Source organism: Neomonachus schauinslandi, chromosome 5 (genome assembly GCF_002201575.2).
Source record: "Neomonachus schauinslandi chromosome 5, ASM220157v2, whole genome shotgun sequence".
Lineage (NCBI taxonomy): Eukaryota > Metazoa > Chordata > Mammalia > Carnivora > Phocidae > Neomonachus > Neomonachus schauinslandi.
This window is the reverse complement of record NC_058407.1, coordinates 56909123-56921932: the sequence shown is the minus strand read 5'-3', so window position 1 is coordinate 56921932 and position 12810 is coordinate 56909123. Positions and strand designations below refer to the sequence as shown.

Below are 12810 nucleotides of genomic sequence, written 5' to 3'. Positions count from 1 at the left end.
CAGGGGGAGCGGGAGAGGGAGAAGCAGGCTTCCCGCGGAGCAGGGAGCCCAATGCAGGGCTCGATCCCAGGACACTGGGATCATGACCTGAGCCGAAGGCAGATGCTTAATGACTGAGCCACCCAGGCGCCCCGAATGTGGGGTTTCTACCATTCCTCCAGATATAGATGTCCCATAAGTGGTTGGGGAATCGAGTTCAGGCAAGTAGAAGTGTAGATTTGAGAGTCACAGGTGAATAGATGGTGATTAAAACCAGAAATATAGACTAGATTATTGATGGGAAGTGTGTGGAGAAGAAATGAAAAGAAGCAAGGAGAGGGGAGAGCCCATAAAGGAGACTGAGTTGCCGATGCCCTCCTTTGTTCTATGTGGGATTTGAGAAGAGAGGGGAGGAGAATTGGAAGAGTGGAATAGCGGGAGCTCAGGGTGCAGAGAGTTCTAGGGAGAGACTGGTCAGGAGTATCAAGTGCCCCCTAGTTGAAATACAACAATAACTACAATGAATACCCATTGGATTTGGCAACTGAGGGATTTGAGGAAGGGAGAAGTAGATTTCAGAGGAAAAATAAGGATATGAATCTGATTTCACTGGTTTGAGGTATGAATGAGAGGAAGTGGATTGACCACTTTTCTGAGAAGGCTGGCTCTGAAGAGAAATAGGCGGCAATACTGAGAGAGACAGTTGCATTGAAAGAGGAATCGAGGGCGCCTGGGTGGCTCAGTCGGTTAAGCGACTGCCTTCGGCTCAGGTCATGATCCTGGAGTCCCGGGATCGAGTCCCGCATCGGGCTCCCTGCTCAGCGGGGGGTCTGCTTCTCCCTCTGACCCTCCTCCCTCTCGTGCTCTCTGTCTCTCGTTCTCTCTCGCAAATAAATAAATAAAATCTAAAAAAAGAAAGAAAGAGGAATCGATTTTTGTTTTGTTTTTTAAGATATTTATTTATATTTAGATTTTTAGATTTTATTTATTTATTTGACAGAGAGGGACACAGCAAGAGAGGGAACACAAGCAGGGGGAGTGGGAGAGGGAGAAGCAGGCTTCCCGCTGAGCAGGGAGCCCGATGCGGGGCTGATCCCAGGACCCTGGGATCATGACCTGAGCCGAAGGCAGACGCTTAACGACTGAGCCACCCAGGTGCCCCAAAAGAGGAATCGTTTTTTAAGAATCCAAATTATAAGCCATCATGTAAGCATTTTTACTACAGGAATCTAGCCCACCAGGAAACATAAGTCTAGGTAAAATCATTTCATTGGTAAGCAGATGTAATTTCTAATCCTGGTTCTGTGACCACTCATACTTATTAAAGAGGGTCTAGGGGCACCTGGGGGGGGCTCAGTCAGTTGAGTGGCCGACTCTTGATTTCAGCCCAGGTCGTGATCGCAGGGTCTTGGGATTGAGCCGGGCTCCAAGCTCAGCAAGGAGTCTGCTTGTCTCTCTCCCTTTGTGCCCCCCCCAAATAAATAAAATCTTTAAAAATAAGAGACATTATACAAATGGAATAAATCAGAGATGAGAGTTCACAAACTGCATGGATAATCACAGGCCTCTTTAACAAGTCACCACCACTTTGTTTTTTTTTAAGATTTTTTAAAAAATTTATTTATGTGCGAGAGAGAGAGAGAGAGAGAGAGTGCAGAGATGTGTTTGTAGGGGGGCAGAGAGGGAGGGAGAGGAAGAGGGAAAGAATCCCAAGTGGATTCCACGCTCTGCGGGGCTTGATCTCACAACCCTGAGATCATGACCTGAGTGGAAACCAAGAGTCAGATGCTCAACCGACTGAGCCACCCAGGTGCCCCCCTCCCCCCACCACTTTTGACTGGGTAACCTCTCTACTTGAAGTTGTCTGCCCTACCCTGGAATGGTGGTATTTGCATTCCCATCCCTGGGCTGTTCGTGCATTTACTTCTCAGCTTCTCTCCATTCCTTCCTCCCTCCTACCTCAGTACATTGTGAAGTGCCATGGGAACACACTGCTGCCCCAGTTCCTGGGGATGTACCGGGTCAGCGTGGACAATGAAGACAGCTACATGCTTGTGATGCGTAACATGTTTAGCCACCGTCTTCCTGTGCACAGGAAGTATGACCTCAAGGTAAGGAAAGGATAGTTAGGGCTGAGGGAGAGGCTCTTGATGGCCTGAGAGTGGGGAAGGGCCTGGGAGGGCACTTAGAGGGTTCATTTCAAAGGAAAGAAGACTATGGGTTTGAGTACCCATCTTAGGAGCTGGATCCTAACTATTCTTTTAGTCACTTCTGCTGACTTGGTCTTTGGGTCTCTCCACAGGGCTCCCTTGTATCCCGAGAAGCCAGCGATAAGGAAAAGGTGATACTGCTATTAGGTGATAGGGTGAGGGATGAGGGAGGGCAGACAAAGGGATTTCCTTAGGATAGAGGTAGGGGTCATCAGCTATTTATTCTTACCTTAAACCACCAAAAGGACGAGGTGTGAGCTGGTGCCGACCCAGGGATTAAATGTTTGGAATGGGCAGCGGGAGCAGCTGCTATCTCACTGGCATGGGCTATCCCATGTGGAAGGTTTGGCGAAGGATGGAGATGACGAACTTTAAGAGCGAAATGTTTACCCTCTACCTCCCACTCTGGGTTCTTGTAGTCAAGCAGCTCTTTTTGCTTAAGAAGGAGAAAGAAAAGTCAGCTTGAGGGGTCTTGACTGAAAACCGTAAGCAGAAGGTAGTGGGATGTGATTTGGGGTACCACTGCAGTGACTGAGTTTGGAGAAGCCGCTAGAGCTGAGAACGGCCTCTGGGGCAGCGTGGCAGTGTGGAGTCAGAGAGGGGCTGTAGGATCTCTCTCCCCCGAAGCTACTGAGTTAGACATAGAGCATTGCTCTCTGAGACCTTGGGGGAAGGAATATATTCCTAAGATGTCCCTTTACTTTCAGGTTAAAGAATTACCCACCCTTAAGGATATGGATTTTCTCAACAAGAACCAGAAGGTTTATATTGGTGAAGAGGAGAAGAAAGTATTCCTAGAGAAGCTAAAGAGAGATGTGGAGGTGATGATCCGTGTGCTTGGGAAATGGCTGTTTCCTGTTGCTCCCCATTCCCAGTCTGAGGGAACTGCTCCCCTTCCCTTTATTCTTTGGGTTCTCTGCATGTAGGGGAGTTGGGTATGGGACATGAAAAACCCTCAGAGGTGATGCATGGAGGGGGTGGCTAGAATCAGCTGAAAGGATGACCTCAGATACCAGGACATTGATGTACTAAAGGGCAGTGGTATCCTTCCAACCCTCAATTTTCATCCTTCCTTTCCCCAGGAGGGCCCCAGAAACTCAGGAGTGGAGGTTTAGGGGTGGTACCTGGGAGTGGGGAAGGAGATCTGAGGTATCTGACTTGTCAGTGGGGTCTCAGTTCCTAGTGCAGCTGAAGATCATGGACTACAGCCTTCTGCTGGGCATCCACGACATCATTCGCGGCTCTGACCCAGAGGAGGAGGGGCCTGTGCGGGAGGAGGAGTCAGAGGGGGATGGGGACTGTGGCCTGACAGGACCACCCGCTGTGGTGGGCTCCTATGGCACCTCCCCTGAGGGTATCGGCGGCTACATCCATTCTCATCGGCCCCTGGGCCCTGGAGAGTTTGAGTCCTTCATTGATGTCTACGCCATCCGGAGTGCTGAGGGTGAGAGAGATCCTGGAAATATTAAGGGTGGTGGTGGTGGTGGGGGAGTTGGCCTTGGGGGATTGAGACCAGGGCGGTGGGAGAGAGGCTGGTTAGCTTTTCAAAACAGATCTGACTGGTTCTTGGGGAGAGGGAATTGGGACTGTACTTGCTCTTCATTGCTGGTTTCTTTCCCCAGGGGCCCCCCAGAAGGAGGTGTATTTCATGGGTCTCATCGACATCCTGACACAGTATGATGCCAAGAAGAAAGCAGCTCATGCAGCCAAAACTGTCAAGCATGGGGTAAGGGTTCCGCAAAGCCTTTCCTTTCCTATCTTTTGACTCTTTGGGAACAGGGGGCCATTTGTGCCAGAGAAATGGGGTGGCAAAAGGACAAAGGGTTGGGGATGGAAGTGGTGTGGAGTGGAATGGAGGGTGGAGAGTGGGAAGGGTGGGGCGGTGGCCTGACACCGTGTTCCATACCTCCTCTCACAGGCTGGGGCAGAGATCTCTACTGTCCATCCTGAGCAGTATGCTAAGCGATTCCTGGATTTTATTACCAACATCTTTGCCTAAGAGACTGCCTGACTCCATGCTGACTGCTGCTTTATCTTCAAGGTGGCAGGGTTCTGAGAGGCCTGGGGGAATTGTGGATATGCTGATCACTACTTCTTCTTTTCCTCCTTTGTTAAATTCCAGCTACAGGCTCCTTGCATCCAGATCACTCCATCTTGTTGAGTAGGCTCTTCCTGACCCTCAGAAATACACTATCCTATCTCCCCCTGTCCAGTTTTCTTCCTTTTCTCCCTCCCCTCCAACCATTCTGCTTGCTTCATTAGAGTGTTACTGTTGACTCACTCCCAAGTGCCTTGATCTTTGTAAATGTCCTGTTGTTTCTAGAACATAGGAGGAGATGGGGGAAGGGGGTTACTTGCCAACTTCAGGACCTGACTGGACAGATGGACCTGGCTCAAGCAACTACTCTGGATGCACTTTGCTGTGTGGGATGAACTAAGAGTGTCTGAATTTTGCTGATAACTTTATAGAACTCACTGTAGCATGCTTCCTTCCCAGTAGGCCCTGGGATGGAGGACTTTCAAGATACTACAGTTGTGGGTGCTGGCATGCACACATGTGATGGGATATGGCCCATCTTACACACTAATGGGGTGGGGAGTGGCGAGCCGGCTGGCACCTCACAGAGGTGGGACCCACGAGGACACTTGAAATTATGCAGGGAATTGGAAAAGGTGTCTGTCAAGAATTGACTCCTCTCCAGTCTCTTTCCTCATCCTATTTCCAACCCCCACCCCTGTACTTCTGGGTACAAGAGCCCAGAGATGGCGAAAGTGTTCAAGCCTGGGTGAAGACATTGGACTGCTACTGCTCTTCACCAGGACCTCACACCCCTCCTGGGGCTGGAATCCTTCAGGGGGGGGTGTGGGCAGTTTTGGAGGCTGGAATGATGGGCCAGGGTAAAAGGTTCATTCCCAGTGCTAAATTTCCTCTCTTCATGTCTAGCCATCCCTGAGGTTTTATTCCCACCAGAAGGGAATATCTCTGCCTGGGTCAATCCTGGTCACTTCAAGAGGATGAAGGACTCAAGTGTGGGAACCTGCTCTACTCCTTGGAGGTGTGCACCTAGCATACTTCCTTCTCAGTCCCTTCTCAAATCCTTTCTCCAGTTGGATTTGTTATTCTGTTCTTTTCTGTCTCATACTGCTACTGTGTCTCCCAAGGGACAGATGGACTTCTTTGTCATCTTCACTCTCCACCCCCAGAGAGGAGTCAGAGCCAGGACTCAAATCATCCAGCCCCCTCCAAAGAGTTGAAATGACATGTGATAGTCTCAGAATGTAGAGGACTCTGATGACCCAGATAGTGTCCTCCCCATCCCCTGATGCCTTTGGGGCTAAGGCAACCATTCTTGCTACTCTCCACTCGATCCCCTTTATGGCTTCCACACTTTTTTTTAACATAAAGATGGGCACTAGCAACTGGCCTGTGGGGATGCAAGGATTCTTTGCACTGTATATAGCTGGACTGATTTGTCTCACAGGAAGTCATACAGTCATAAAGGAGAATTCCTCTCTCCCCTCCATCTTCTCCAAAGGAAGTAACAAGAGGAATCCACAGTTAAGGATTAGAGCCCTTATAATATCTTCCCATCAGGGGCCCGCTGATCTTTTTCATTCCAGCCGTCTACCTTTCCCCTGTTGAATGCAATAAAACTCCATGACACCAGCAGCTGTCACTCTTTAGAAATTGGTTTTCTGACCATGTGGCTGATGTATCATGAGCAGTATGGTCTTCATTTTGTTGCTTCTGTTTTTCATCTTTTTTGTTTTATTAATTAATAAAAAAGATCTTGTGTATTTACTCCCATTGCTGTCACTATATAGGAAATAAACTATTGAATCCATATTCCTTCACAGACATGCCTTCCCCCACCCCCTTTCTGGGGAACGCTGTGCTTAGGGGTGTGGAAACCAGATGAAGAATTCCGATCATTAAGATGTTGGGCCCCTAACTAAGAATGTGGGGTTCTAGATCAATAGCTGTGAACTTAAAAGGTTGTGAGGGGTGTGCATGGGAATGGAAAACTTACTGTCCGGCTTTGTGGGAGTTCAGCTATAGGGGGGCCAGGGAGAACAGCTGATGTGGCGCTCCCTCTTCCCCCAGGGTTCTGGGCTTGATCACACACCCATTCCTGTAAAGGTGGGTGAGCCTCTCAGAGCACACTGGCAGGAGCTAAAATAAGGAACTGGGTGTTTCCCCAGGCTTCCTGGGAAATATGTCCTCTGTCTGGAGAGCGGGAAGAGTACAACGGGGTCCTGGGAAAGTGAAGAAAGGGACCAATCCTCCAGCCCAGAGGGGGGGAGTGAAAAAAGGGGTGGATAAATAGAAGTTGTTGCCAGCCTGGGAGATCCAGTACTGTTTGGCCGAGGAGGTCTTTTGGCTGGTGGAAAAACCTGGCTTGATGTGGCCCCAGGGAAGTGAATTGGACTGGGGGCGGAGATTGCTCTGATGTGGGAAGCAGAACAGAGCAGAGCTGTTTTTCCTTTGAGTTTTTAACTCTATTTGAACCATAGACTTGACACCCCCAGCCCCCACCCCAAGGCATTTTTTAAAAAGAGGTATTCACTCCCCGTTTTGCACTAGCCTCAGTATCCCTGTTTGTGGAAACAAAAGTCAGAGGCACTTACCAACACCCATCCGGGAGCAGGTTGTGGGGGTCACAGAAGGTAACAATCTAGGAAAACGCAAGCGAGGAGGGAAGGGATTGAAATAGTTTAGTCCTGGGGTTTGTTTATTTTTTAGAACCAGGGCTTTTCTTACTATGACTCTTCTTCCCATCCCAAATTATTCCTCAAAGTCCCTTCTAGCAATAGCATAAGGATCACAGAAGAATTGCCCCCTTCCCCACCTACCTAAGCCGACACTCCTCGCCCACCCATCCGCCACCAGCCTGCAGAAGCTGCCACGCAGCTGGCTGGAAAAGCAAAGGGAGAGCGCCCCCCCCTCCCCACCCCGGGAGGGGGAAGCGAGAAGGGTGGCGTCTAAGAGATTTAACCCCCTACCCTCGGTTCCACACGCCACCCCCTCCCTCCAAAGACTGGGACGGCTCCTCCATTTTTGTTTTGGGGCGGAAGGGCAGGGGCTCGTGGATGGAAGGGGGTCAAAGGAAACGGTGATTATCACCTGTACGGGGGAAGCGGGTGCCGTCCTTCCTCCTACCCTTTCTCTCAGTCTGCACCCCCTCTGCAAACTCCCCCCCACCTTCTCGGGGTCTCCCCCCGCCCTTGTTGCTAAGGCCCAGACCGTCATCCCAGCAACAGCCTCAGTCATGTGACCGGCAATGGCGGCGCTGACGGGAGGTAGGTGAGCCCGGCGCCCCCCACACCCACCGCGCGCCCCCCGGACCCCGCTCGCAACCCCCGCGCGCCCTCCCTGCCCCCCCTGCGCCCCCTCCTCCGCCTCCTTACCCGCGCGCGGCGCCGGGGGCCCCCTCCACGCCTGGCCGATCCTCTTCCTATCACCCTCCAGCTTTGGCCTCCATTTGGGGGTTCTGGGAACCGCGATCGGGCCGACATGCACCCCCACCCAGTGGTGGGGCTCTGGGGGCTCCGGCGAGAGGGGGACGTGGGGATTGGTTCTGGATCTTGCAGGAGGTCATAGGGGAAGGGTGGGGCTGCCTCAGTTGGTGCCCCCAGGGACCCTCGCCCTTCCCCCGCTGCCCCTGTGTGGCCGCCGTCTGGAGGGAGGGACTGGCCCTGTGTCCGGCCTGGGTTGCCCCAGAAGAATCAGAGACCCAGCATAAGCTGTGGCCCCGCCTCCCTTTTCTGTGCCAGCAGGACTTGGAGCTAAGGACATCTAGGTCTTGGGTTCCCACTGATGGAGAGGGGGGTGTTCCACCTTGGATAGACAGAATGAGCTGAGGTTCTAGGATTTCAGTTTCACTTTCTGAATCTCGAGGTGCATCTGGCCTTGAGGGGACTATGATGGAGGCACAAACAGAGCCGCTCCCCTTTGGATCAGTCAAGGAATTGAGGTCACACTAATGGCCCCTCTTTCTATTTGAGCTACATTTGGAGGTGTTGTAGGGACAGCTCTGTAGCTGAACATGGTAAGACTCAGGGGAAACCTAAGTCTCCTCCAGCTGAGCCCCTGCTGAGCCCCACACCTCCCTAAATGCAGGCTGGGTTGCTGACAGGCTTACTGCCCCAGTGTGGGGCTGGGGGTTGTTTAAAAGGTGACAGTAAGAACTTCATTATTTAGGGGCTGTTGCCACTTTGTTGGCATTCCAAACAGACTTCAGCAGAAGGGACTGGGTTAGCTCTCAAAGAAGGCTCCTAGCGATAGGGACTGAATTATTTGGGAATACGGGGCAGGGTGAGGAGTTGGAGAGCATAGGTAATATTCTTACCCATGTGATCTGAGGGAGGTGGCAAGAAAGACCTCCATCTGTGTGGGCTTTTCCCTTCCTGACTTCTCTTATCTGTGCCCTAGGCTTTCTTGAGAGCCTCAGAGCTGGGGAAGAAAAGAGGAAAGTTAGCATGTTGAAGTTCCATCTTTAGCAACTTGGGAGAGGCTGGGGATGCAGTTCTGCAGAAGAGAAGGAGAGGAAATGGAAGAGGAGTTTTTGTTTGGTTTCTGGGCTGCTGGTGGAGTGGGGTGAGGGGGGTATGGTAACATTTGTCATCATAACCTTTTACTCTCTACTCTCCCCCTTCCCACTAGTCCTGGTCAGCTGAGTGTGGAAATAGAGGGATTTCTGCTGCTCTCATTGTCCATGGGCTTCCCAGGTATCTGCCTCCCAGGGGAAACTCAGCTTCGCCTTTAAATTGGTTTCCTCCATTCTATGTGCCAAGTAATCCCATTCCCAGTAACTTACACCCAGGTTCCCAGTCTTCTGTTACATGGGCTGCTATGTTGGCGCATGTGGGAAGGGGGTACGGGGTTTCTCACTTTCCTTCCTTTTCCTTTCCACCCACCAGGTCACACAACCTACAAGTAGGGAGCAGGGACAGTGAGAGAGAGCCTGCATGCCAATTCTAAGCTCTTCAGGATCAAAGTGAGCACAAAGTCTCCCTCCCCTTTAAAGAAGCCAGTTTTCACCCAGAGGGAGGAGGGTGAGATTGTTTCTGTGATCCTGGGAGGAGTATAAAGAGAACCAAGACTGGTGCTTAGCTCAGATGATGATAATAAAGTTAGATAAACTTTCTTGCTCTTCAGTGGGTGCTGGGGTTTGAAAGATAAGAGGAGACAGAGAATGAACTTGGGTGAGGAGTTGGGGGTTGGACTCTGAGATAGTAGAGGTAATATAGGGTTGGAGAGGAACCTGAAGTAGGAGGCACTGATTTTGTCAAACGGGGACCCCCCACCCTGAGTCCCTTTCACCCTGGGGGCAGTGTCGTTCGTCCTGTCCAGAATGGCAGCCTGTGGAGGCACCTGCAAGAACAAAGTGACTGTCTCCAAGCCTGTGTGGGACTTCCTGAGCAAGGAGACCCCAGCCCGGCTGGCCCGGCTTCGGGAGGAGCACCGTGTGTCCATCCTCATAGATGGCGAGACTTCTGACATCTATGTCCTCCAGCTTTCCCCGCAGGGCCCTCCCCCGGCCCCTCCCAATGGGCTCTACCTGGCCCGGAAGGCTCTCAAGGGGCTGCTAAAAGAGGCTGAGAAAGAGCTGAAGAAAGCTCAGAGGCAGGGCGAGCTTATGGGCTGCCTGGCTTTGGGGGGTGGCGGGGAGCACCCTGAGCTACACCGTCCAGGGCCCCCCCCCTCCCCCTCTGCGAGCAGCCCCGCTTCTGCCCCCAGGGGCTCGGGGGCTCCCTCCTCCTCCCCCTCCCCTCCCCCCCCCCCCCCCCCCTCCCCTTCCTCCCCGCCTTCGGGAGGAGGCTGAAGAACAGGAGAGCACCTGCCCCATCTGTCTGGGGGAGATCCAGAACGCCAAGACATTGGAGAAGTGCCGGCACTCATTCTGTGAGGGCTGCATCACCCGGGCCCTGCAGGTGAAAAAGGCCTGTCCCATGTGTGGCCGCTTCTATGGGCAGCTGGTGGGCAACCAGCCCCAGAATGGGCGGATGCTGGTCTCTAAGGACGCCACACTCTTACTGCCCAGCTATGAGAAGTATGGCACCATCGTCATCCAGTATGTCTTCCCGCCCGGTGTCCAGGGGGTAAGAAGACCTATGGCCTGCCTTTGCCCTTTGGTTTTCCCCACTTTGGTTCTCCCCAAGCGCGTTCTCTGACCTAGGCAAACTGGGTGAAGGGGAGTGTATTTGTTAGATGTGACGTAGTCTTGCTGTCTCCCAGTATGCCTTCCCACTCAGTGCCCCAGAGCTAGGAGGTCCCCTTCAGGCCCAGCTTTTCTGTCCCACAACCCCAAGGCACACATGAAAATCAGGTATGAGAGAAAGGAATTGAATACTATTTCCTTGATGAACTTGGATGTCGACAACTATTCTTGGCAGGGGTGAATTCTGTGGAGATGGTGGCTCAGGTGCCGGCGGGCGCAGCAGGAAGGGGGCTAACCCTCCTCGCAGGGCACTGAGTGTTACTTTGTTCCCGATTGATGAGACAGTGGAAGGTTAAAACAGGAGCGGTCAGGAGCCTAGAGGTCTCCTCCTGCTTGACCAAGCAAGAGTAATTCTCAGTCCTGGTTTGCAGAGGGCCGGCGAAGCTCTGAAGAAGAGTAATGGGCAAATGGAACAGGTCAGGCAGGCAAAGAAGCTTGGGAGCGTTCTCAGGTGGAGAAGGGAAGGCTGAAAGATAGCTTATTCTCAGTCTTCACATTTCTGCTGAGTTATCTGGTGAGTAAGGACTGGCTACTTCCCATCTCTTTTGAGAATCCACTCGTCGCTGAATTGAGACTTGAGGGATGGAGGCAGCAGAAAGAACTTCTTTAATAGGAAGGATTTTGTCCAAAAACAGGCTCCTGCTGTCCAAACCTTTCAAGGAAGTCTCTCCTTCCTTGAAAGGCTGTCAGCCTGTTGCTGCCCTGTCAGCATTAGCTGGGGGTGCACAGACAGACAGCCGGCCAGGATGACCCTCTGGTGGCATGGTGGGCCTTCAGATGCCCAGCTGCTCACTGTCCTGTCTGCCTCCCCTCCCTCCCAGGCTGAACACCCAAACCCAGGAGTTCGCTATCCTGGCACCACCCGGGTGGCCTACCTCCCGGACTGCCCTGAGGGCAACAAGGTGCTGACCCTGTTCCGCAAGGCATTTGACCAGCGACTCACCTTCACTATCGGCACGTCCATGACCACAGGGAGACCGAATGTCATCACCTGGAACGACATCCACCACAAGACCAGCTGCACAGGGGGACCCCAGCTGTGCGACCCTTCTTCATTTCCTTTCCCTTCGCCCCTCCCCTTCTCTCCATTTCCAGTGAGGGAATGACATTAATCCCCTCTCCTGCTGGGAGCCTCCTAACTGGAGAGGACCACCCCCAAACTATTCAACCATCTCTTCCATGCCAGTTTCTCTACATTCAACCTGGTCCAGTATGCCCAGTTCACCTACAAAACTAAGCAGAATTGGGCTAAGTTACCTGGGGTTTGGATATCCTTAGGGGAGGTGGGGAGGGGCTGGACTGGGGCACCCAGAATGAGGGTGAACATGAGGCTAATATGAGTAAGCTGCAACAGCTAATCCTGACCTTCATTTCTCTTTGCTCCCAGGTTTGGGTACCCAGACCCCACCTACCTGACCCGGGTGCAAGAAGAGCTGAGAGCCAAGGGTATCACAGATGACTGAAGGCCATCCCCTTTGCCAAGCCCTTGCCTTTCTCCATAGGACCCAGCGGAAGCCTCTGTTCTCCTCTCTCCCTCTGCCCCCCACACCACACGAATAGGGGACCAGTCTGACTGGGGAAGGAGTTCAGAGAGGGAGGGCAGTCCCTTCCCCTATCCCCCCACAGGCGAGTGCTTCAGTGCAGTGTGAACCACTCCCTTCTGGCAGAGGGATCTCCCAGGCTCTGCTCCCCTCCTCCCCCTGTACATACTCCCAATCCCTACCCCCTCCACTGCCCTTGGCTTTTTCTGGTATGTGCTGTGCTCCAATGACTAAGCTGAGAAAGGACCTGGGTGGGGAAGGAGGGTCTCTTGAGCCCCCTGCCCCCACAAACTGCTCCCCTGCTGAACTTCGGTGTGGTGGAGGGGGCATGGGGCTGAGCTGAGCCCCCAAGGAGCTGGCCTTGTGTGTTCTTCAGAAACAGTCCCCCTTCTACCTTAACCTTGTCCTTTCTGTCCTGTGTCTCCGTCTCTGTCAGTCTGTCTCCCGCTCTGCCCCCTATAAGGAGCCTCCTTGCCCTGTTCTGGAATCGCCGCCAGACTGTAGCTTTTAATTTAATAAAAATAAAGTAAAATATGCAACTCTCTATGCCACACCCGTTCTGTTCTGTGAACCAGGGTGGGGGTGGGGTGGGGAGCGGAACCTGCTGAGGAGGGGAAGGGGGTGGTGATCGGGGAAATCCCTGTGTGTCTCCCCAGTCTCTGCCTCCAGAGCGCCTGGGGAAAAGGCACGTATTTAGTGGGCTCCTGACGCGTCCACGTCGGAATCGGGATTAAGAGGGGTTTGTTGCTGAACTTCGGTTGTAGAGAAAGCAACAACCCTAGCCCTTTGAGAAGTTTGGCTGGGGTGGGAGTGGGGGCGGAGCCGGGCAGGGGGCGGATTCCACAGCAGCAACTCCCC

The 12810-nt window shown here is 52.7% G+C and overlaps 2 protein-coding genes across 4 annotated transcripts in view; both read left to right on the top strand.

The window, feature by feature from the left end:
* PIP4K2C (phosphatidylinositol-5-phosphate 4-kinase type 2 gamma) overlaps window positions 1–5991 on the top strand; it is an 11607-nt gene extending 5616 nt beyond the window's left edge. For all 3 annotated transcript variants that reach the window (XM_044914786.1, XM_044914787.1, XM_021687288.1), the window contains 6 exons: window positions 1944–2090; window positions 2282–2320; window positions 2897–3010; window positions 3366–3633; window positions 3812–3915; window positions 4108–5991. In XM_044914786.1, coding sequence (XP_044770721.1) covers window positions 1944–2090; window positions 2282–2320; window positions 2897–3010; window positions 3366–3633; window positions 3812–3915; window positions 4108–4188 — 753 coding nt within the window. In that variant the 3' untranslated portion in view covers window positions 4189–5991. The remainder of the gene's footprint in view (window positions 1–1943; window positions 2091–2281; window positions 2321–2896; window positions 3011–3365; window positions 3634–3811; window positions 3916–4107) is intronic.
* Window positions 5992–8513: 2522 nt separating this feature from the next.
* DTX3 (deltex E3 ubiquitin ligase 3) lies at window positions 8514–12490 on the top strand. Its single transcript, XM_021687289.2, is given in 6 exon segments — window positions 8514–8918; window positions 9111–9187; window positions 9525–9892; window positions 9894–10292; window positions 11233–11450; window positions 11799–12490. Coding segments are annotated over 5 exon segments (1062 nt in total). The 5' UTR covers window positions 8514–8918; window positions 9111–9186; the 3' UTR covers window positions 11875–12490.
* Window positions 12491–12810: the final 320 nt, after the last annotated feature.